General features: G+C 37.9%; 1 protein-coding gene across 50 annotated transcripts in view; it reads right to left on the bottom strand.

Moving 5' to 3' along the window:
- elna (elastin a) overlaps positions 1-26,150 on the bottom strand; it is a 78,186-nt gene that overhangs the window by 37,543 nt on the left and 14,493 nt on the right. For 49 of the 50 annotated variants that reach the window (XR_008398550.1, XM_053688600.1, XM_053688616.1 and 46 more), the window contains exons 3-16: positions 25,290-25,328; positions 23,871-23,981; positions 23,715-23,741; positions 9,659-9,712; positions 8,937-9,008; positions 6,406-6,486; positions 5,594-5,674; positions 5,448-5,495; positions 5,270-5,332; positions 2,042-2,116; positions 898-933; positions 706-789; positions 496-546; positions 159-266 (exon numbers count right to left, since the gene is read on the bottom strand). Coding sequence is in view for 49 of the 50 variants with exons in the window: in XM_053688600.1 (XP_053544575.1) it covers positions 159-266; positions 496-546; positions 706-789; positions 898-933; positions 2,042-2,116; positions 5,270-5,332; positions 5,448-5,495; positions 5,594-5,674; positions 6,406-6,486; positions 8,937-9,008; positions 9,659-9,712; positions 23,715-23,741; positions 23,871-23,981; positions 25,290-25,328 (930 nt within the window). In the remaining variant the exon portion in view is untranslated. The remainder of the gene's footprint in view (positions 1-158; positions 267-495; positions 547-705; positions 790-897; positions 934-2,041; positions 2,117-5,269; positions 5,333-5,447; positions 5,496-5,593; positions 5,675-6,405; positions 6,487-8,936; positions 9,009-9,658; positions 9,713-23,714; positions 23,742-23,870; positions 23,982-25,289; positions 25,329-26,150) is intronic. The other variant, XM_053688594.1, reaches the window with a different exon arrangement.

A 26,150-nucleotide genomic window follows, 5' to 3' on the forward strand; every position in this document is an offset into this window, starting at 1 on the left:
GCAGTGTTGGGGCTTGACTCCAACCTTCTGATGAATAACCCAGAGCATTTAACCACTGAACCAACACTCCCCTCAATGTAACTATTTCAGAGCCATGCAATGTAAGTTTCTCCCAAGTCCTTTAAGGGTGAATACATGTCTATGTGCTCATTTTTCACCTCCACCTGGATAAAGTCCACCAGCTCCTGGTACACCTCCAGCCCCACCTAAACCGGCTCCAGGAACACCTCCAACCCCACCTAAGCCAGCTGAACCAGCTCCAGGGCCTAGAAGAAAGTGTGACACATAACCTGAACACACTACAATGTAACCAGCGAGACCACATTACAGTGAGATCATACTGTTCAGACAGAGAAAGCACTATTACCATGTATGAACAGCTCAAGCATTAAATTTGCTTCAGTGATTTGATTCCACCATCTGATTTGCTCTTCGCTAATGTGAAAATGTGACAATGCAGTGCTATCAACCTTTGAAATGAAAGTGAGACATTACCATACTTAGCAGCTTTGGCCTGTGCAGCTGAGACACCTAAGTTCCCCACACCTAGATACACAGAGGGTTAATCAGCCAGTAACCAGGCATTCTTAGCTTCATGTATTGCTTGAATGTGTGCTGAAAAGTAATCTGCAGCCATTGCTAAAAGTGGCAGTGCTCTCATCACAACCGTTGCATAACCATGCACTCTTTATGCTTATTACACACCAGTGCCAGTGGGGTAGCCTGGCTTAGAGCCAGCTCCTCCTTTGCCACCAGGCAATCCTGCAGCAGTACCAAAGCCACCATAACCTAAAGCATAGCACGTGAGAGTTAGGCAACATGCCAACATGTAATAAATAAATGAGTAAATTACAACAGTGCTTATGCATGCATGTTCTTGAAGGAATGCCACTATACCATATGGAATTTTGCCTCCGGTGTAAGGGGATCCGCCTATTGGGACAACAGATAATGTAAGAGAACTGAAGACTAGTGATGGTCAACACAAGTATGGATATGGCATAATAGTATTATGTGTTAAGTGTACAGTGTTGCAGTATGTACTATAGATTTTGATAATCAGACATTTTTCCACTCTCTTAATTCACATGTGTGATGAGGTTAGTACTGATACAGCATATAGTATATTTTCTACAGCTACTACAGGTTTGGCTTAAGATCATACTTTAGGTCTGAAATCTCCAAGGAAACCCTGGAAGTGTGTAAAATCGGGTGAGTACAGCATGTGCAGCTGACTCCCATTAAAGCATGATCTAATCTTCCCAAAACCTGGGAAACTAAATAAAATTATTCAAGCTAGTGTTACTCTAAAAAAAAATTAGACATTTCCATCTCCAAACATTATCTTTTCACCTTACATTATATTCTCTTTTGGTCTTCCCCAAATTGTGGTTTGGGAATCTGTTCACAGGACAATCAACACACCTAAAAATATTGATTATTTGACTCCCAATGATCCAGGTACATGCAAAAATGATCCCAAAAAGGTGCTGGAGATGCTGGAGATGCAAAAATCTTTTTTTCCTAATGATATTGTGCAAACACAATAAAGTTATTTTCTTGCAGATTAACTAGATATAGTTCTGATTTTGAGGCCTGAATCATGGACAGTCCAAATACATACATTACCTATATTACAACAACCATATAGTAGATTGTTACTCCCTCTATGGGCATGTTGCTGGCCCCAAAAAGAGAACCTTATAGTCACAAGTGCCACAGATCAACGCACCATACATAACCATTGGATGGTACCCATAGAAGCGCATGTAGTTGTTTCCATAATGAGGCTGAAAATTTGTGAGCACTGATGAAAAATGTACTAGAATAGAGAGGGAACACTTTGATGTCACATGTATGGTTAACATCATTCAACATGTTTACTGTCATCTGTGCTGAATAAAGAAAACCATGAACTTGTTAACTACAATAACAGACTGCTAGCTGTATGGTCATGTGTCTCTTTTCTTTGTTTGAAATGGATTACTGTACGCTGTAACGGTATATGGTGATGACAATTAAGTCAAAGTAAACAATATACCTGGGTTTTTTGGAGATTTGAGAGGGTATCCATGAAAGACCCCTGGTTGCATCAGGCCTGGCCCACCACCAGTACCTGTAGAGCAGAGCACATGTTGTCAGAAATTCTGTGAGAGCAAATCAATATTGTATTTTTAGTTTGTGTTGTCAATAAAATCACATAATACAAATAATATTAGGCACATAAAATAAAGGAACTGCTCTTTTATGTATTTAAAAGACTTGATATTAGGTTTCAATAATTGTCATGATATGGCCAGTGAATTCCCAAACCAAGTTACATGATTCAGTCACCAAAACTTTTAATTACACACACCTGTTCACAATTCACCCTGTAAATAATGCAGACTTTCATTCAGTCATTCAGCATTTCACTACAGTAGTTTGGATTCAAAGCCTTTTGAGTGAGTGTTGTTATTCTGGTTATGACTGTGTTCTGCTGTTGCTTTACTATTGCATTTACCCTGATTAAGCCGGTTTACTGAACACCTGACCTGTGCCTGTTTTATGACCTTGTTTGTGTTTTGGATTGTTTGCCTGGTTATTTAATGAAAAAAAAAAAAACTGCCTTTGCATCCAAATCTATCATCTGCCTGACAGAAGACTTTGCTGATCATTAGAAGCTTAAGGCTGTTTGGAATGGGAACAACATGAACTTCTTGCTGTCTCATAGCAGAGATGCAGCTGAATATGCTCTAGAATGTTAAATGCTGGCAGTAGATGGAACAAACCTGCACTTAAGGCTGTTTTTCTTCAAGGCTGCTTTTCTTCTAATACAGGATGTAATCACCGAGGTAACATGCTGGGATGACCAGACATCCTTGGACTCCCTCATTGACCTCCCTATTTGCCTGGATAATCGTCTCCAGACCCAGAGAGTAGGGTTGGCAGAGAAAGTCACAACCCAAGTCAACAATGATTAAGAGCCTATGCAAATTGGCCAAGGTCATCTCACCATGGAGGAACATGTAAAGCACTTCTATTGTGGCAGCTCAATGTGAATCCCAGGGAACATCGACTACAACCTTGTTGAACACCTCCTAATAAAGATACAGCCATTTCCAAAGCAACTACATGTGCAGACACTGAATGGAAGACCATTTGGTGGAGGTAGCATAACACATCACACCTCAGAGATCATGTTGAAAGTTAACACCTTGCATTCAGAGAAAATATAATTTTCAGGTCATGTTCTCAGACAGGTTTCCCACCATCTTAGGTCTCACATGGCTACATTGAAACAACCCTCATATATCATAGACAATGGTCACCTTTCTGTCATGAATAATGTCCCCAACAACCCAGTCGTACTGTGGACTGTGCCAGACTTCAATGTGGAGATTCCATCCATTTGGTTTAAGTGTTCTGTAAAACCAAGACCAGAGATTTAGCCCCTCATCAACCCTATGATTGTGTAGTAGGCCTTCTGTGTGTGTGTGTATGTGTGTGTGTGTGTTTATCGCCTCTCAACAGTTGAACACAAGGCAATGGAGGATTACATCACTGAGGCACTCAAACTAGGATATATTCATCCTTCCACATCATCCGCTTCAGCAGTATTCTTTTTTGTTCAAAAGAAAGCAGGTGCACTTCAGCCCTGTATTTAGTATCATGGATTAAACCAAGTAAAACAGTCAAATATAAGTATCAATATCCCTTGCCTCTCAGCCCAGAAGCTCTCGAACAACTCATGGAAGCATGCAAATCTGATCTCAGAAGCACTTCTTAAAAGTGATGTGTGGAAAATGCTTAGCACCATCTCTGACTACTGTCAGGCATTAATTGCACTATATACTGGGAAAGTTCTCTCATCTACTCTCCTTCCATGGGAATCCATGTGAACCATGTCAAGCAGGTGCTGTCCAAACAACTGGAGTATAAACTCTATGTGAAAGGAGAAAAATGTGAAATTCATGTGCCTCAGAGCTCACTACTAGGATATATAATCAGCAAAAAGAGAATAATAATGGATCAAACTAAGGTCAATGTAGTCCCAAGTGTAAGCTAAGAATTCCAGCAATTTCTAGTATATGCAAATATTTATTAAAGGTTTGTTTTGGGCTTCAGCTCCATAGATGTCCTGCTCAGATCACTACTCATGAAGGGTTTGTAAATGCTTGCATAGAACGATTACGCTAAGCTTTTTCTCATCTGAAGGAGGCATTCACAAAGACCCATATTTTAAAACACCCCAATCCTTCCTAAACATTCAGCATGAAAGTCAGTTATCAGAGACTGTCTGCAAGAACAGAGACCTCTTAGTGGTGAAACTGGTGCTAAAGAAGTGCCATCACTTGTTGGAAGGAGTGGCACAGCCCTTTGTTATCTACACAAACTGCCATAACCTTGAGTATTTGAAAACAGCAAGAAGACTGAACACAAAAGAAGTCTGATGGGCTTTTACTTCTCAAGATATCAGTTCACTGATTCATCTGTAGTAAAAAAAAAGTGGTTCAAATGGCGTGAAATTGTCTGGGAGAACACACATCATCATCTAGAACAATTACCACAACAAAATAAGGAATTTGCAGATCATCTCCACAGAGTGACAAGGTATGAAGCAGAGGACAGGGTGTGGGTTTCCATGTAAGATCTCAGAATAAGTCAAGACTGTAAGAAATTGTCCTACATGTCCAACAGGTATCATGTATAAGTGTTAACTACCACATCATAGGTGCCTTAACTCTCATTTATTGTATCCAGGCCATGATCCCTGGCAGAGGGAACCTCCACAGTTGAACCCCTGGCTCCTCTCGAAGGAGAGGCAACCTGCATACATAGTCAAGGAGATCATGGTGGGGTGAGGGGGTTCTATCATGATATGGCCTTGAATTCTAACTCCCAGAATTTGCCTCTACAACACAACATGGCCAATTTTCCATCAGCACCACAGACTATAAACCATGTTACATGATTCAATGACATATTCAAGTACACTGGACTTCTAATTATTCACAGCTCTTCAAAAACACATTCATTCCAGGCTTTTATTTAGTCATTGCAAAGTGTCACACCTAGCATTGCAATCTGACAAGTCTTTTGATTCTGTGTTGGTATTCTGATTTTGAATGTATAAATTGTTACTTCCCTCTTCATGTTTGCCCTGATTGCTTGACCCGTGTCCATTTTTTTTTTTTTACCTCATTTCTGGAGTTCTGGAGTTTTTTATAAAGAAAACCTGCACCTGCATAGAACTATGCTGTCTGATTGACAATAATAAAGATCTTACCTGACTTCGGTTTAAGTCCAGTTCCTGTTGCTACACCTGGAAGCACACCTAGTCCATTAAACCCTGTTCATGCCAAAAGTGAAATCTGATCAACACTTTTTCAGGGCATTTGAGAATATTTTGCCATGAAAATGACACTTAATCCAAAAATAGTTTTAGAAATCTATTGGACACGCACCTTGTCCAGGCAGAATTCCACCTTGAAAGGCTCCAGGCACTCCTACGCCTGCAAAACAATTAAGACATAAATTCATGAAATGCTTAAAATAAAATACAACCTGTCATTAGACTGCAATATTACAATGGACACATGTATATACATACCTGGCACTGGTGCCTTTCCTGGTTTTGCAGCTTTCCCACCAGGACCCACACCTGGGAGACCAGTCTGAGGAATGACTGGAGCTAGCAAAAATAACGACACCAGTAACAGTATTTTTACGTTAAGATGTAATCAGAATTTCTTGCTGTGGACCCCTGTGCAAGCACATCTTTAAATGCTGGATACATGGCCATTTAGCCAATATAGCAAATTGAGTAAAGAATATGTAATTATTTTATCTCATTTTTGTATAGTTACATGTGAAGAGTTTTACATGCCACATATAGGATGCAAAAATAAATAAGCTGGCAAGACAGCATTTTGTTAAGAAGCAGTGGCTGTCTTCATGTGTGTTGGAGAAAACAAAAATCACTTTTCAGTCTCATAGATTGTTAGCTGTTGGGCATTAGTGGAGACCTACAGTACAGTAGCTAACTTGCCTTTTACTAAACTAATAGAAAACTGGGAGTAAGGTTCAACTAATCATTTTGACGCTGGGATCCCAGGTCACCATTTGAGTTTTAGGTGGACCAGATAAGTTTCATATTTCCTTTCACATGGGACTAAAGATAACTCTCAGATATGACCAAATCTAACTCAGATTGACTTGAGTCCATCAACAATTCACACAAGTCAGTTTGTACGATGAGTTATGAACTGTAACGTTTAGGACAGGTTTATTCATTGTAGCTTGTCTTGTAAGTTTTAAGGTACTAACACTGAAAAACACCAACATTTTGAAACTTGAATGGAAATTAATTTACAAGTGGGTAATGTCATATTAGTCTGCGGTCTGTGAGGTTGCATGTCTTACCTCCACCAGGGAGTGCAGGCCCACTGCCAGGTACGGTGCCCCCAGTGCCAGGACCTAATACTGTCCCTCCAGTACCTGGCCCTATTATTAGGATGCATGTCAAGAATTCCGATATTAAGTTATGTTTTTTTATTTTAATTTTTTTAACAATTGAGTGTCTTGCTTCACCTTTCCACTCTGTTCCAATATGAGGAAATGAGCTGGCAGTTCTGGTTTGAGTACCTGGCCCTATTATTAGGATGCATGTCAAGAATTCCTATATTAAGTTATGTTTTTTTGTTTTTATTTTTTAAGTAATCGAGTGTCTTGCTTCACCTTTCCACTCTGCTCCAATATGAGGAATTGAGCTGGCAGTTCTGGTTTTAGGACCTGGCACTAGATGTTTCAAAGTTTTCATCTGTTTTCCTAACCTTCTCCTATCTGATGCTGAAGAACAGGCATGTCATGCTGCTCGTACAGTATGAAGTAAAGCACCAGGTTTAGGCAGAAACCACCAGCATAATTCCCGACAGGAGATACAGTGGTTGATTTGGCTTAAGATCTGATGTTTGTTAATCGAAACTCAGGCCAACTGGAATACCATGAAAAGCGACCGTTATTGGAGGAACGCTGCCGACACACTGCCTCATTCTGTTTTTATAGACCTCCGGTACTGCCAGCCTCACTGGAATGATGTCCTGACTGAAACTTTAGTGTGCTCAGTTGTCATGATTAAATGATTAACGCATAAAAATGACTAATATTTTTCATGAAGGAGTCATATAATAATTAGGTCAGTTCACCATTTCCCTAACCATTTAGTTTCTTTTTTTGATCAACTAACTTCACTGCTGTGCCAAGGAAAAATGGAATTACACAGATAAAGTCAAGACAAAAGTAATTTTGCACCTCCTTTTCCAGGCTTGAGGCCTCCGGCAACAGAAGTTTGAAGTGTACAACATTTAATTGAGCAATGCATAAATTACAGAATGATACATAAGACCATTACCAATACCTGGCTGATCCAAATGGAAGAAAGATGTCAAACATGATTTATATATAAAAATCTAACACAGGTTATTGACTTAACTAAGGTTAACATACGTCTTCTTTTCCCTTGACGTTCCTTAAAAAAGCATCCGGCTTGGATTTCTAAATTTGAGAAAATGTCTGGGAACTAAAATGTCAGCTTTAGTTTCATTATGATGTGCTTATGGTCTAATACTGCATCATGTGTGTGCATATTTGCATTGCTTTAACCCCTCTCTCTAATTCCTGCTTTCTTGCACAACAAGTGGTAGATTATAAAAGGCTTGCAGCAACTATTAAACAAATTCCTGCCTCTCAACCATTAGCTTATTCACAGCAAATGCTTGAAGGTGAAGCGCTGTTGTGCACAGCATCAAAGAGTTGCTTGAGAATAGCAGCAAATGACAGCTGGCCTGAGTTGAAATAATGGCCATGGCCATATAAGGTTTTTAATTTCATGTTATCACATTGCTTCATATTACATGGCCATTCAAATTTTTATATATATATATATATATATATATATATATATATATATATATATATATATATGTATAAATAAAAGAGATGCACCGATGTATCGGCCGATACCGATTAGGCTATTTTCCACGCTATCAGTAGTTTAAAAACATCCAATGATCAGAGCCGATTATCCTGTCAATCAAAAGAGGGCGGCAAAACACATCGATTTCATGCTGTGTGTAAAGATGATGTCTGTTGTGTGGAATGATGACAAAACTGCAGTTTGTAAGCTCTGTAATCTCTGCAATACTAAAATTTTACACCGGAAGTGAGCAGCAGTGAAGCTGGAGTTTCAGCGTCGAGTCTAATTTATTTATTTATTCATGCTGAATTAAAGCGCCTGTACACAGTTGAAAGATTTAAATGAAGATGAGTTGACAAAAAGGTAGTATATATTGCACAGAAAAATATATTTGTAGAGTAGTATATTTCATATCCAGTTAATGTTAATATATAAAAAAGTTTATATTATATATGACCAGTTTGATGTCAGTGATGAAGTAGAAATGCTTTTGTCTGTGGTGAGTGAATGTGAATGTGAACAGGAGGATTTTTAGAAATCAGTCAATGTTAATATGAATTAATAACATTCAATAAGTTAAGAAATCTTACTTTAATCTTCAGAAATTAGTTAATGTGTTAATTTTATTTGAATTTCCTACAGAATTGTGGAATTAATTAGTATTAAATTAAAAGAAAGCATAAAGGACAGAACTATCGGTTATCGGTATCGTCCGATATCACTCTGAATAATCGGTTATCGGTATCAGCTGAGCAATTTAGTATCGGTGCATCTCTAACATATATATATATATATATATATATATATATATATATATATATATATATATATATATATATATGAAATTACTTATAGTCACCTATAGTAGGCATTGACATTGTTGTTATTATTGCCCCAAGGAATTAAAAAAAGCAAAGAAAGCAATTTTTTTGCTTATTTCCTATTGAGGATGTTAAAGGGTTAACATGCCACAATTAACCTGATTTTGCAGGCTTCAGTCCTCCAGCTCCTGCTCCAGGGTAAACTCCACCACCATATCCACCATAGCCAGCTAAGTGAAGAAATACAAATAAATTACCTCAGGGGGAAGAAAAACTGAAACAGCTGGAAGCTCTCCTTATTTTAACTTTGTTTGTTTTTTTTTTGTTTTTTTTAATCAGAGAAAATAGGGTGCATAACGTTACTCCAGCTAAGTGGCATTGGTTATTAACCCACTATGACAAGTCAAGCTTAGTCAACCACTATGCATGGAAAACCTTTCTTGAATTCTTAATATAATCTGTAACTAATTTTTACTATTATTATTATTATTATTATTATTTAGAAATAACAATTTAATTAGTATTTACTAATATTGGTACTTTGTCCAATTAATTTAGCAGTTTGCCATATGTCATGAATAATATTTTGGTGACTGGTCCTCTGGTATTTTGATGTGGTCTTATCTGGCCCCATTTGAAAACAGCCTGGACACCTCTGTGTTAAGTAAATGTAACTTGAGTGAAGACTATAACTTTTATTATATGAGTTATTGCACTTTTATATGAGTATTTTGTGTACTTTGGTATTTGGGTAGAATTTGGGTGCTTGGCTGGGATTTCCAAACATAGACAGCAACCTTTCTTGAACTTTGAGTTTAATATGGCACACATATATTGTAGTGCTATTCCTCAGAGTTGATACAGAATAACAATACTACACCTCCAGGTCTGAATCCTCCAGTGCCCAGGCCACCTGCTCCTAAGCTTCCATAACCTTGGAAATGAAAAAGAAAAGAAAGGAAAATTAATTTAAGTGCAGAATGTAGTGCTATGTATATTAGTCATTTATTTCCCTTGTTCAGCACCTACCACATTTCAAACCTGTGGTAAGAATTTTATTTGGCTGGCGAGACAAGCACTTTTCTCAGACCATAAATAACAGATGGGTCAGTTTAGGAACGTGTGAGAGAGAGAGAGAGAGAGAGAGAGAGAGAGAGAGAGGCTGAGTGAGAGAGAGGTACACATCTTTTGGATGCTTTGAACAATCTTTTTTGGCTTTGAGAGAAAGGAGTTTGAACTCATTGAATATTTATGTCAAGACCGTGTTCTCGTCCCACATGGAGATCGTGTTCTCTTCCCACATGGAAGTGCTACACAAATGGAGTCATTCACCAGACTGCATTCTTACATTATGACACAGAGTGAGCGGAAGAGAGATTGGAGCAAGATGAGCAGAAGAATGCTTGGTCTGTCAGTCGTACTTCTGACACTATAAATCTGAAAATAAAGCTACTATTTATGGTAAGAAAAAAACAACAACAGTGTGACAAATGGAGAAAGACATGGCCAAGCACATTTGCAATCTCAAGTCTATGCTAATTATGATGAGGTATGTCTTTCCTCCTTCAGTATATTAATTTGTACAGCATTCACGGCCAAGAGCATACAAATGATGAATTATGAAAGTTTGAATTGTACATTGCCTAATGATGGGAAAACAGAGATACTATATTGTAAGGTCGATTCATTCCAACCTTGTGAGACAAAGATTTGTTATGTAATATTTATTTTACAGAAGATTTGCTTGTCACTTTTTAGAATCTAGACAGGAGGACTGCACCCCTTTGGGCAACTATGACATGTCACTGGTGCTTAAATTTTTACAGCCATAGACATTTGGTTGTCAAACTGCTATTCTACTCCACTATTCAACCATTTTAGACATTTTCTGAGCTATTAAACTCTCATAGAATTTTGTGGCATCGAGACACAAGTCATGGAGACATTATTCCTAGCAGATGATAGTATTAAGGGATTAGAAAAAGGAGGACTATTTTGAGATTAATGCTGTCTCAGGGACATGTGTCAACTAATGTGAGCCCATTCCTAAACTTGCTCACATTCTGAAAATCCATCACCAGCCTAATATACACCAGCTGATCTCCTGTGATCCATCATAAAAAGGAATCTTCAGATACGTGGAACAGGCGCTGAGACAGGGGTGTCTGCCATTAGTTAATGATGCACTATGAAGCACTCCCCTGGTTTCCCTATGTCAGACAGCAAGCCTCCCTCAAGCACCTCACGTATTGTCTGATTAGTCCAACTCCCCTTGATGGAAATGAAGCCAAGCCATGTGTGATTGGAATGTATTTCTGGCTCTTTGCATTGTGTCATTGAAAAGCTCTGGGTGCAACAGGGTTATCTGGACTAGTTCAAAAAGAAAGCACAAGAGAGTGTAAAGCAGAGATCCATGTCCACATCCATATGAGCATTTATTCATGAGCATGACTTGGCTTAGGAGAATTCTTATGAATTTGCAATCATCCATTTTGGAAGCACCATAGCAATGTATTTTAATGGAACAGATCAAATTAGGCCTTATATGAAATACACCACAACTCATTAGTGGTATTATCAAGAGAGGCCTTAGCTCATGTACAATTAAGATCTGATTCTTTTCAGACCTGATTGCTTGCTGTTGATTGTAATCATTATTCACCTGCACCACTCCCAAGGCCCACTGATTACCCAGAAGACTACAGACAATTTACAGATTTATTCTGGCTATAGCGTTGGTTAAATCAGCTTTGTCTTTCTCTATACACACCAACATCATCATATAAAACAATAACTGTTAGCAAATAAGATATTAATTGTACCAAGAATCTATGTGGACTAAACAATGAACCTAACTCTGCATACGGAATGGCTACAGATTTTGGATTTTGATTAAAAAAAATAAAAATAAAATAAAATAAAATTACCACAATTACTGACCATACTGTTGAGGCATTAGTTTGGATAGATGCATTAATCCAGCAAAAAATCATTAGCAAATGGATTTAACTGGGATTTTATATCATGAACTTTAGGTGGCCAGCCTTCTGTAGACCAAGTTGTGGTTGTGCCAAATTCTTTCCATTTCAAAATAATGGATTTTCAAATTGTACAATTGATTTTCACAATGTTTAAAGTTTGGATGTTTTCATAACAATACCCTGTTTGATAATTTTCCAAAACTTTACTTTAATGATGATGCTGTTTGTTTAGCAATGTTCTGTATAACACTTGTGCTTTCCAGGAACACGTGTATTTATATCGAGACCACAAAGTGACACTTTACTTGAACACAGGTCCATTTGACTAATTATGTGGCTTTTGCACCATTACTAATTTAGGAGTTTCACAGCAATGGAGATGAATACTTCAATCACAACTTCTAAAAAATTTTATTTGTAGATTCATGACATATAATCCCAATTGCGTCAATTTCCATTCAAGGTTGTTACACTGCAAAATGTAGAATGGTTTGAAGGGGGTGAATATTTTTGCAAGGCACGGTATAACAAAATATTCTAGTTACTATGACGATCTTGGTGTAGTACAGCGGAACTGCTGGTGCATGTAGCGTACAAAATAGGCGGCCAGAAGTTAACAGGGGTCTCAAGGACTATAGCCATCCAGTGTCAGCTTAGCCAAAGTCAATATTCAGGCCAAGAGTCTCTTTAGCTCTCAGACATGAGAAGTTTGGGTAAGTTAATCCTCAATGCAAACAAACTCCATGCTGAGGGGAATAGGATATGAGAGCATTCATCTAACCATTTTTTGCCTGTTTTTCCTCAGATACCATGTCTCAGACATGACATCTGGAGTACTAAACAATGCAGGTAGAAGGAGCCAAGCTGAAGAACTATAGTGGTATTATCTGTAACTTCATTCTCTCTCTCTCTCTCTCTCTCTCTCTCTCTCTCTCTCTCTCTCTCTCTCTCTCTCTCTCTCTCTCCCCCTCCCTCCCTGTCTCTCCCTCTCCCTTCACCAGATGCAGATGCTAAAGGATTTAATTAAAGAGAGCAGAGAATTCCATGGCTCTTGGCCATGGAACTGACGACAGCCACAGCAAAATATCTACAGGCTCCTGGAGTCCAACGGCAGTGCTCTCCTGCAGATTGCAATCAATTTCATTACCCCGCAACATTGACATGCCAAATTAAAGAAGGAAAAATAAAATGCCAACAGGAACGTACATGCCCCTTTCCTTTTAGCAAAGTAATCATAGATTCATGCTACTAAATAGTCCAAAAATTACGCTAACCACTGCTAACTGGCTTTTTCCTCTACAAGCCCAAAAGGCCAACCTAAAAAGGCAGCATTCAGTTTAGCAAAATCAGTCACAGTCATCGAAAAGTAGTGGCACAGTACTTGGCATGAATGATCTGAGAGCCGAAAAAGGTACCCCCAAGGTTTGTTCCTCAATTGCTAAAACAGTCCAGGATGTTGCTGCATTTATTTATTCATCCCAAAATTGGGGCACTTTAGGAACATTATTTAGCAGCCATCTTATGAAAGGCTTTCAGTGAAGTAGTGTTCTGGTCTGAAATATAGATGGAAGAATGTTCAATGAGCTACTGAGACTCAAACTTGTTTAGGCTCTGCCATATAATTTTTTTTTCTCCATTTTTCCAGAATTAAGTTTCATTACCTTTATCTTAAAATTGGAATTCTGCAGTAATTTGCACAAGCCAATTTGTTCATGTCCATGCAAATGGGATGGGGCATTTTTACAAATTCAAGGTAGAAAGATTCTTTCCATCCATCTATCCATCCATTCATGGGGTAGCCTAGAGCCTAGGTGGAAGGATTTTCATATAAAAATCATTAAAATCAAGTAATTTGAATGTTAAATACAAATTATAATGCCACTCAACCCTAATATTAACCCTTGTATCTTTTGTATCAGTTAATTGATCAGTCCATCCACCTTCTGCACCTATTCTAGGTATCTACACACTGCTTACAGTTTTTACACACTCCAGAATAAGACACTTATTCTGAGACCCAAAAGGAGTGGACAAATAATTATTCCATGCACCCAGTACAAGCATATTTTTGTCAGAGCTATTAGTATTCATTTGAAAGTTTAACAACAAGAAAAACAAAAGTTTTTTTTTATTTGGTACTGTATGTAGTTATGTGAAAACTTAATACACTTCACAGTAGGGCAACACACCTTGATACTATAGATCAAGCTGCAGACTAAAATACAGCACAAAGCTGTCATATATAGCTCTCTTGCTATAAGTAATAGTCACCTCAGGGTTAAACATGTCTAGAGAAAATAAAGACACTAGACTTTTAATAATATGTTTTCTGTATGATGTGAGGCAGAAAGCCCCAGTTTATAGCCAAAACTTGCTTACTTTCTGTTGAGGGCACATACAGTGCATCCGGAAAGTATTCACAGCGCTTCACTTTTTCAACATTTTGTTACAGCCTTATTCCAAAATGGATTAAATTCATTATTTTCCTCAAAATTCTACAAAGAATACCCCACAATAACAATGTGAAAGTAGTTTGTTTGAAATCTTTTCAAATTTATTAAAAATAAAAAACAAAAAAAAGCACATGTACATAAGTATTCACAGCCTTTGCTCAATACTTTGTTGAAGCACCTTTGGCACCAATTACAGCCTCAAGTGTTTTTGAGTATGATGCTACAAGCTTGGCACACCTATTTTTTGGCAGTTTCTCCCATTCTTCTTTGCAGGACCTCTCAAGCTCCATCGGTTGGATGGGGAGTGTCGGTGCACAGCCATTTTCAGATCTCTCCAGAGATGTTCAATCGGGTTCAAGTCTGGGCTCTGGCTGGGCCACTCAAGGACATTCACAGAGTTGTCCTGTAGCCACTCCTTTGTTATCTTGGCTGTGTGCTTAGGGTCATTGTCCTGTTGGAAGATGAACCTTCGCCCCAGTCTGAGATCCAGAACGCTCTGGAGCAGGTTTTCATTAAGGATGTCTCTGTACATTGCTGCATTCATCTTTCCCTCGATCCTGACTAGTCTCCCAGTTCCTGCCACTGAAAAACATCCCCACAGCATGATGCTGCCACCACCATGCTTCACTGTAGGGATGGTATTGGCCAGGTGATGAGTGGTGCCTGGTTTCCTCCAGATATGACGCTTGCCATTCAGGCCATCAGACCAGAGAATTTTGTTTCTCATGGTCTGAGAGTCCTTCAGGTGCCTTTTGGAAACTCCAGGCAGGCTGTCATTTGCCTTTTACTGAGGAGTGGCTTCCGTCCGGCCGCTCTACCATACAGGCCTGATTGGTGGAGTGCTGCAGAGATGGTTGTTATTCTGGAATGTTCTCCTCTCTCCACAGAGACACACTGGAGCTCTGCCAGAGTGACTATCGGGTTTTTGGTCACCTCCCTGACTAAGGCCCTTCTCCCCCAATCGCTCAGTTTGGCCGGGCGGCCAGCTGTAGTTCTGCTGGTTCCAAACTTTTCCCATTTACGGATGATGGAGGCCACTGTGCTCATTGGGACCTTCAGTTCTGCAGAAATGTTTCTGTACCCTTCCCCAGATCTGTGCCTCGATACAATCCTGTCTCGGAGGTCTACAGACAATTCCTTGGACTTCATGGCTTGGTTTGTGCTCTGACATGCATTGTTAACTGGGACCTTATATAGACAGGTGTGTGCCTTTCCAAATCATGTCCAATCAACTGAATTTACCACAGGTGGACTCCAATCAAGTTGCAGAAACATCTCAAGGATGATCAGTGAAAACAGGATGCACCTGAACTCAATTTTAGGTGTCATGGCAAAGGCTGTGAATACTTATGTACATGTGCTTTTTTTGTTGTTTTTTATTTTTAATAAATTGGCAAAGATTTCAAACAAACTTCTTTCACGTTGTCATTATGGGGTTCTATTTGTAGAATTTTGAGGAAAATAATGAATTGAATCCATTTTGGAATAAGGCTGTAACATAACAAAATGTGGAAAAAGTGAAGCGCTGTGAATACTTTCCGGATGCACTGTACATGATTCATGCTACACAGGAAACGTTGTAAGAAGAGGATAATACTCATAAACCAGTTTGTTTCCCTTACTCTGTATTAACGCACATAACTAGCTAACCCAGCATATGTGATTACATTACATTCAGGGCCATAGTCAGTTAACTGTGCAGGACATTAGGGCTTTTACTTGCCTAATTGGAAAATGGAATTTGACCCCATGTGCAAACCACACTGTGTTTCTCACAAAAAGAATTGGGCAACAGAGATGCTCTAAAAATAATGGGAATGGCTGTACAACCGGTTAAATTCATTGTATTCTTGCACAATGATTTTCTTTTCATAGTTCAGTGACATTTTGGACTGGTTTCTGATTGCAGTGATCCGACACTTTGTCTCCTCTTAACCAATCATAGCCTTAGTCACTTCTATCAGTCATGGCACATTTACAAGTCCTGATCTAAGAACAGCACTCTGGTGGAATTACCAACCCCAGCTCCTGAATTGTGACAACTCGGTTGCATTTCAAGGCCCCAATGAGCTTTTCTCATTTTTCCCCCTATAAGTCATTGTTTCTGCTGTCCCAAATCTTGTGGTCTGAAGGTGAACACCTGCCAAAAAAATTCTGTTTCTCAGCTATATTCCCTATAACTCACAAATAAGTGTGCTTTCCCATGATGTTTCTGCTGGTCTGTTGCCAGGCCCTTTGGTTTAGACCAAAAAACGCGGATCAGAGCTGAGATAAATAGGAGCAGCTGTTTGGCTCACCTAGCTCCTGCTCTTCCACTGTCATCATGAAGAATTAGTTTCTTATTCAAGGTACAGTGAAACTTTCATGCTGAAAGTTTGTTCTGTTAATCTGCTTGGTTCTATAACTCTATGATACTAATTCTATTCACAAAGTTTGGCAATGTTACAGTTGTTTTTTTGGTGGGGTTCCTATTTACAAGCATCTGTAAAATGATGCATCATACTTACATCAATTACAACAATGGTACCAGACTGCACTGTTTTGTTACTTCACCTCGTCAGACACACACTCACCCCCCCCCCCCCCCCCCCCCGAGTTTTCCACAATCTCAAGCCTCATTTACAGTGGTTTGCATTAATGTAGTGTAATGCTGATTTATTTATTACTTTGTATTATAAAATCTATATGTACTGAATATGGGCTGGTAACACTTCCTATCAATCCTGTATTCATAACGCATTCATAACAATTATTTAAAAAAAAATCCATTTATATGTAATCCTTTTTATACATAAAACTGTACAATGGTTGGTAGAAGGCGGTACAAATGCTGATTGTTATGTGTTTTTATTTTACCCCGCATGGATTCCACGACATTGCTAGGGTGCGTTTGCTATCAGTATACTAGCAGGGCTAAGTCCCCTGTCCTTTGGCATCTACATCAGATTATCTGCTGTTCATAAAAGTCTTAAAGTGGATAATTTTGGATTTTTGTGGAACCAAGCACAACAGCACCACCATTGAACGTAAAAAATATACAGAATTGGATAAAGACGTGATATAATTCACTGCCCAACCCTAATCGTTTTATTGTCGAGCTAATGACTGACATTAAATTTTAGCCCTCCCATCTATTATCACAATCAGCTACCAAAGAACAGCATGCTTCATTAAACACTAATGCCTAAATGTTCAAACATGTCAAGGAGACAAGGAGGATAGGGACAGCCAACATTTTGCTTCAATACAGCTCAATAAAACTGTGGCATGAAACAGTGGGGCAGTGAACAAACAATATATCTGTCTTTTTCCCCAGCTATCCATGAGGTTCATTACTGTAAAAACACTTTGCTCTGCAAGATCAGCTTGCATAATCATGACATCTTTGTACATTACACTTATAAATAAAGTTCACAGCATGTAGAAAGATTCATTTTGTTATTTCAGTGTCTGAAAAACTTACAACATGCCTAAAATAAACACAGCTTCAGAAAGGAGTCAAGTGTGAATTGGCTATTAGCAAACAGCCTACTGCTCAGCTGCATTATGAAGTGTAATACTATAAATATAACAATGACATGGATACACTCAAAATTATTTTAAACTCAATAAACTCACCACCTCCATATTGCTATCTGGAGACCATATGTATGTTTATTGCTACAGGTCACGTATACTGACAGACTGCAACCAGAGTATTTTATCGATATTTAAATTAACATTAATTATAATTTGTTCTCTTGATGAAAGGCCTCAGGTTAGTGTTTCCAAAAATATATTATAAAAATCCAACCCCAATTCCAAAAAAGTTGGGATGCTGTGTAAAATGTAAATAAATGTAATTAAAAACAGAATGCAATGATTTTCAAATCTCATAAACCCGTATGATATTCACAACAGAGCATAGAAAACATATGAAATATTTAAACTTAGTAAATGTACCATTTTAATTAAAAAATACGGTAATTCTGAATTTGATGGCCGTAACACGTCTCAAAAAAGTTGGGATGGGGCAAGACAGGCTGGAAAAGTAAGTGTTACTAAAAAGAAACAGCTGGAGGAACATTTTGCAACTAATTAGGTTAATTGGCAACAGGTCAGTAACATGATTGGGTATAAAAGAGTATCTTAGAGAGGCAGAGTCTTTCAGAAGTAAAGATGGGCAGAGGTTCACCAATCTGCAAAAACCTGCCTCTACAATTTGTGGAACAATTTCAGAATAATGGTCCTCAATGTAAAATTGCAAAGACTATATATTTCTCATCATCTACAGTACAAAATGTCAACAAAAGATTCAGAGAATCTGGAGAAATCTCTACACACAAGGGACAAGTGTGAAAACCAATATTGCAGACCCGTAATCTTCGGGCTCTCAGGCGGCACTGCATTAAAATCTATTCTGTGGTCAGATGGATTGAAATGTGAAATTCTTTTTGGAAACCATGGATGCTGCATCCTCTAAAGAGGACTAAAGAGGACAGGGACCATCCAGCTTTTTATCAGTGCTCAGTTCAAAAACCTGCATCTCTGATGGTATGGGGGTGCATTAGTGCCTATGGACTGGGCAGCTTCCACATCTGGAAAGGCAACATAAATGCTGAAATGTATATACAGGTTTTAGAGCAACAAATTCTTCCATCCAGATTCCATACCATCTTTACTTCTGAAAGATTCTTCTTCCCAAGATACTCTTTTTATACCCAGTCATGTTACTGACATGTTGCCAATTAACCTAATTAGTTGGAAAATGTTCCTCCAGCTGTTTAATTTTAGTAACACTTATTTTTCCAGCCTTTTGTTGGCATCCCAATTTTTTTTTTTAGACGTTTTGCGGCTATCAAATTCAAAATGACCTTATTTTCTCTTATCAATTATCAAATAACCCAAAAAGTCATACAATTTGTTATAACAGAATAATGACTTCTTTATAGATGTTAATAACATCAAGGGAAACACCTGATTTGCAGTGAATATCTGTGGTGCAAATTGTGCATCAGAAAAATGTCAATAAACTTGCCAGCAGCAATATATGTTCAGTTGTAAAACATGTCCAGATGGTCCACACATGAATTCGAATCTGACAAGTGAGGCTTGAGGAATGATATGGCCAATAAACCGGGCTCACAAGATCGTTCCTCTGTCTCCTCTCCAGTCTGCATGTTTACTTATTGCTTTCCCATAGTTCCAAACAGGACTGACAGGAATATTATGTGTTTTGTTCAGGGGTGGGGGGTGGGGGGGCATTTGATGATAACCAGGATTTCACAAAGATATTTAAGGGCTAGCGTGAATGTCATACATATAGAAAGACGCACCAGTTTAAAAGCTTGCTGTGGAATGTGATAGGGAATATAAGTAATCTTTATGTGTTACATTCCTGATACTATTCCAAAATCCCTGCATAAGCGGGGTATCTAAAAGTAATAAATTTGAAGTTTGTCTGTTATTCCGAGATTTCCATACAAAGTCTAATGTCTTTTAGGACCTGAATATTGCACATCTGAGGGCTAACACAGAACTGTCAAGTATTTTAGGCAAGATTAGTTTTTTACATAACTGTCAAAACACTAGGTTTTGGCACCTTTCATTTAACTAAGCTTGCAAAAAAAAAAAACCTGTGTAATGAATCATACACTAAAAGTAGAACCACATTTTGATGATGACCATATTGTAGCAAATGGCAAGGAACAAGAAACTTCTGAAATATATTGGGAGAAAGGTTTCCAAATGAAAAGTGAGTCTACACCTCTCTAGTGAGGCTACATGTTCCACTTAGTCCAAAATGGATAAGAAGAGCATGATTTTTCCAAAATGGTTGGTAAGAACTGAAATGTTACACTTGGCAATGTAATGACTTAATGCACAGTGTTGAAACTGAGAGGTATAAACAAACAAAATGAGTGGCCTGCACCTCAAAGTATATTAATATGAGATATGAATTGTCCCTGGAAGTTTTGAGCTATGCTCCCAAGGTCACTGTTTGCCCCAAAATGTCTGTGGATCATGCCAGGGAATGAGTAGGAGGTTTGCCTCGTCACTGAGGACTCGGGCTCAAGAGCAGTCATTATTCACTATCAGAGGCCAGCAGTGAGTGACTCGGGGACAGGTCTGAGCCAGCTAATGAGAAGCACATGTGCTCCACAAGACACTGGCGTTCCTCCCGACTCATCAGCCTGGCCTACTCCCATGCTCTCTCAACCTTTCCTTTTCTCTCTTTCTTTAGCTCTCTATATATCTATCTCTATCTTCCCAGGTAGAAACATAGGGGCCTTTGGGACCCTGCTGGGTTTATTTTTTTTGTTTTTTGCAGACAGATAAGAACAACAATGATTTTAAGGAATCAAAAAGTCAGAGAGCTTGTGTTTCCTTTTCTGACTGTGTGAAGAGACAAAGAGCAGCTGTGCTTTTTTGTCTCACCTCTACAGAGGTTGGATAGAACATCCAACCATTTTAGTCATGTTACTGTTATTGAGCAGTTAATCCTGCAAATTCAATTTGGATCCAGTCTCACTACAAATGGTCACATTGAATTTATGTTAATTTTCTTTCAGAAATATTCAAATTAATTACACATAGATCTGTGTTTAGTGTTTTAATGTTTAGTGTTCTTGCTTTAACAACAACTTTAACAAGAGGTTAAGTTCATAAAACATGTGCAAATGGAGAATCCAGTATTGGAGTTGGGTACTGTTGGCACTTAAATACGAAAAGGGTGCCAATAATTGTTGTACACCTATATTTAACAACGATATGTGTTTGCAATTGTTTGATGTCCATGAGAGCAGAGAATTTTTGTGATTTTTTTTTAACAGAAGATCAAAACTTTAAACAATAAAATTTACAAAGGGTGCCAATATTAGTGGAGGGCACTGTAGATCAGTTTTATAAGCCCAGGAACAAATCATGTCATGATATCACAGGCTTTATTTTCACAATTTGTAGATGAGTTTATGTTTTTATGGTGTGTCTCATAGCTGGTTAAAATAGCCACAGTGAACTTGTTTGTTCATATTGGTTACACAACAAAATAATTAAGTCTGTTATATTTAGTTAGTATTTTGTTGAAATTGGGGAAATTAATAGTGAGAATCCAGAAAACCAAGCTGTAAGAAATGGGACAGGACTTATAGGGCTGCACTTGAGGTCAGGAAAATACCAGCTTATCCCTGTGTCTATGCTAACAGGGAGTCTTGGGAAGTGGCAACTTATGCATATGTCACAGCCCATTCTGCATTATTACTTCCATGTCAATGCAGCACATTAATTCATGACTGTGACAAAAGCAACAGAAACCAAAGTTGCAAAGTTGGCTTGAGTACAAACAAAATAGTAATACACTGGTGTTAAGTAAATAGAGCCCCATCAGTCAAATAAAATTTATTTACTATCTTTCCAAAGCCAGGTATGTACAATCAATAATAAGGCCTGATTAAACCATGGACTGACAGAGCTGCACTAGAAGTATATAACCAAGTTATGATTTCTCGTATAGAAATCTTGACTGAGATTTGACTGAGAATATTCATGATCAAGCTGCAAACTCTGCTTTGTTCTAGTTCAAGTATATGTCAGATATTCAGTTTAGCTGCTATGTTTGAAAAGCAGGCTGCCAAGAGTGTGGAAGGAATGCTGCAGTGGTTACAAAAAATCCTATATTGGCAATCCAAATAAAGTTCATATACTTGAGAGAACAACAAATAAGAAGTCTGCAAAAAATGCAAGAAATCCCTTTGAAGAGGGCAACATGGGTGTAAGGAATATTTTTTGGAGTTCATGAAGTCAGTTTGGAACTAAGAAAAAGAAACACTGCCTGAAAGAAGGTGAAGTGCTGAATCAAGAAACCATGGCTTAAACTGCATTGAATCGAATACCTTTGCCTTCAATCTGTATGCACACTACAGTAATGTTGTAGCATAAATTTGTGATTCCTGATTATGTAATATAGAAGATCTTTTTGTATCGGATTCAGAATGTTCCTACCTACCAACCACTAACCTGTGGAGTTATTGTATCAATATTTTTCCTGGGATAAAATAGTGACTCTGGGACAAATTGTCTGTAAGCACATTAAATTTAAATCTGTGATCACTTTATAATGTGGTTGAAGTTGGATCTACAATACGCAGTGCAAAGTCTTAAGTTTGGGAGACTTTCCAATGTCTACATGAATTTCACCATAATTTTTTCTTCTTCTGGAGTTAATCTTGGGTAAAACTGGCATGTGCTTCACCCCACCAAACACATGACTGATGCTGCATCCCCTTCCCATAGTTTTTTTAAATGAAAAAAAATAAAAAAATAAAAAATAAATAAATAAATAAATAAATAAATAAATAAATAAATAAATAATATGTTTACACTTATACAGCCTATTCAGATTTCACCATCCACCATCAATATCAAGGCTTATTATTTAATATCCATACCATTTATATTGCTGGCAGTTGGTGGAATTATATTTAAGGAATATGTTTCATGTTTCAATTATCAACGTCAAAATAATGCGATTTTAGTAAGATACAAACTTGAAAGTCCTACATTTTAAGTGGAAAGAATTACTTAATACATTAAAATACAGAGATATTTTTGATCATGCATACACGTGAAGTACCTGAATGACATGTCCCTTGGTTAGTGATATTTTGGGCTGTCAGTAACAACTAAAAGAAATATCTTAGGTCTAAACTGTATATTCTTTTGGCTTAAAGTGATTAACGATTTTTTTAGACAATGATAAAAAAAAGGTTGATATTTTCAAATGTCTCAATCTCTAGCTCTTGGTTTTGCCAAAGACAATTTCTAGTGAAAATCTGATACTGGGGAGGTGTTAAAATGCTAATGCCTCTTTGAAAGAATGAAAATTCCTTCTCAGAGCAGCCAACAGAGTGGTCCAAACCTTATCGACCTTGGGTGCACTGACCTAATTCCTTATCTCTCCAAACAGTTCTCTGTGTTTTAGGAAATTCAGTAACAGCCAAATACATCTAATGCACTAACGGTATGAATTGACTGAGGGAGCAAAAATATTTACATTGCAATATCAGACCAGGGTCTGGTCACGGTAAGTGAAATTTCCACTTATTGTACTGTTTTAATCTAAGGACATAATCAGCTTGGGTGCACCATTGTTTAAACTGTGATGATGTAAATGTAAACTTGTCTAAAGTTGCTGGTATGAAAGTGATCAGGTAGCATTTCCCAATTATTTAACACACCCAAAACACATTTTTCATTTCTTTCCAAAAGTAAGATCAAATGGTAAGAGAGAAGAAAAAATAAAATTTGTCTAAACAAAGGAAATTAAGAGAAATATTGGGAAAGCAAAGGCAAATTCACACTGTTGTAATTTGCAATAACCACATGTTTTTTTTAAACTTCTTCATTACTGTAACCTAAATTTGGTGTGGGATTTAGGTTAAATCTATGCAAGCTTACATCAAATGCTGTTCGATACGGTATAAGGTGATGACAAGCGCAAACATTTGGTTTGTAGTTTGCTTACCTGGTTTAGGCGGCTTTCCTCCAGCTCCTGTTGTAAAGATAAAATATGAAAACGTATCGATTATATCTGAATTAACAAGTGATTAGCAAGAAGCATTCCATTAATATGCCAACACTGCAAATGCATTTACCAAGTGTGACTAGAGATAAATCTTACCTGCACCAAGACCTCCTGCACCTAATCCAGCACCAAGTCCACCAGCACCAAGTCCTCCAGCGCCAAGCCCACCAGTGCCAAGGCCTCCTGCACCCAGCCCAAATCCACCTGCTGTTGAACAAAGTCAGTTAAATTTTTTCATTTATTTCATGATCTGTGTTGTCCATAGCTATTCAGGCCTGCACCTGTGATTTGTTTACCTGATTAAACTTTACATAAAATCATGTAAAGCCCTGAAAGCACTGCCAAGTTATACTTTGTACTTCATACAAATAAGAGTAACTGTGAGTTAACATCAATGCCTTGTAACTGACCAGTTCCAAACCCATCTTTTTTCTTGGCTGTCCAATCACTGTTTTTTAGACGGAGCCTCAATCAATCTTTCAGGATATTAGCAGGCGTTCCAGCATTTCCAGTGAACATATATTGAATTTGAAGCTGGCCAAAAGACGTGCCTGGGGAAGTGACACCTGATACCCGGGTGTTGCATTCTACCCATTTCTAAAGCCAAAAATAAATAAGAAAATGTTAGCTTTGGACTGGTGTGTGTAGTCAAGCTCAACCTCAGCTGGACACAGCCACAATAACCTTAGACCTGTCTGTCAGCTCCAAATCATCTTATTTCATCTGCTGTTTAGTCTGAAATATGACTAAGTCTGGCTGGATAATAAGCCAAAACAATACTCTGCAGCCCTAACAATACAAATCTAGCTAAGGTTAGCTGGCTAGCCTCTCTTTACTGAACCATGCAAATATTTGTTCATGTAAAACAGGGATGGATATTGTTATGCTAATTGTTCTGCCAAAACTAGTCTTTAATATTGCCTTTTACAATGTTTACCTTCTTAGCTAGTAACTTTAACAAGTAGACAAAGTAAGTTGGGTAGTCTATTTGATAGCAGTAGCATTTGGCTTAGTCTTTCTCTTTAAATGTTTGTGGAAATAATTTAATGTACTGAAATCCTTGCTGTGTGCTTCTACAGTATGTGATCCACAAAACTGATCTATTATCTATTTTGTACTAGTCATGTGAACTCAGTAACTCTGGCCCCCATTTTTCTGAAACTTGACTTACCAAGTTTGGGCAAAGCTTGGGATTGGTCTGTTACTTCTCATAGTACTTCATTTCAGGTATTTAATTTCCTTTAGAAGTAGTAGAAATTGCTGCCTAGGCACTGTCATTACCATCAATGAATGTTATTAATAATGCTAAATTTAACACACTAAATGCTGTTACTGTGATACATCACAGAACTAGTTAAAATGATTTAAATGAATAAATATCAATAGTTTGAGTATGATAAGTTGCTTTCATTCATTATTAAGACTAAATATTTGTGTAATACATGGATTAAATAATAGATAGCAGAATAATAACTTTTAAGAGTGTTTTGAGAGACAAAATCAAAAAGAACCTACCTCCAGTTTTTGCTGGTTTGAACGGGACCCCGGCACCTCCTATAAAATATAGTGCAAGAAAAAGAGTTATGTCTCATGCATGGTAACACTTAATATGTTTGTTTTAGCTCTCCCTAGTGTGCCTCTCAGAAAGCATAGATTAGATCATCCATTTGTGCCACAGCGAACAGTGGCTATCCTGAAATGAAGACTTCACTGAGTCCACGCTTCAACATGGAGGTTTTAAATCATGGGAAAGCAACCATGGTAATACTTTTTTTTAACAGAGATTTATGACTTCATATTCTTAAAACTTTGGTAAGGTTTAGTCATATGGACTGCATCATCTTAAACAATCCTCTCCAAACTGCTGGCTCTGTTATTATATGGGAGGCATTTTGCTGTCATGGTTTGGAATCACTTTACCCATTAGAGGCAAGAGTCACTGCAAATCAATGCAAAGTTCTTTTGACTGATTCTTTATCCTTTATCCTACGATGAAACATTTCTATCCTGCTGGGAGTGGTCTCTTCCAGCTCACACTCACAGGGTACGAGGACTCACTCAATGGTTAATGAATATGAATATTATGTGGATCACATGCTATGCTCTTCATAGTCACCAGATCTAATTGAACAGCTTTGGGAGATTTTAGAGTGGCATGTTAGCACCATCATCAGTAAAACACCAACTGAGGGAATACTTTTTGGAAGAATGTCTCCAGTACATGTATGGCATTTATCTCATTTATACAACTGGGCATTTGAGAGTTAGGGGCCTTGCACAAGGGCTCAACAGAGGCAGCTTGGCAGTGATGGGATTTGAACTCACAACCTTTTGAGCAGTAGGCCAATGTCGTAGCTATTGCGCTACCACTGCCCC

This window comes from Ictalurus punctatus, chromosome 20 (genome assembly GCF_001660625.3).
Source record: "Ictalurus punctatus breed USDA103 chromosome 20, Coco_2.0, whole genome shotgun sequence".
NCBI lineage: Eukaryota > Metazoa > Chordata > Actinopteri > Siluriformes > Ictaluridae > Ictalurus > Ictalurus punctatus.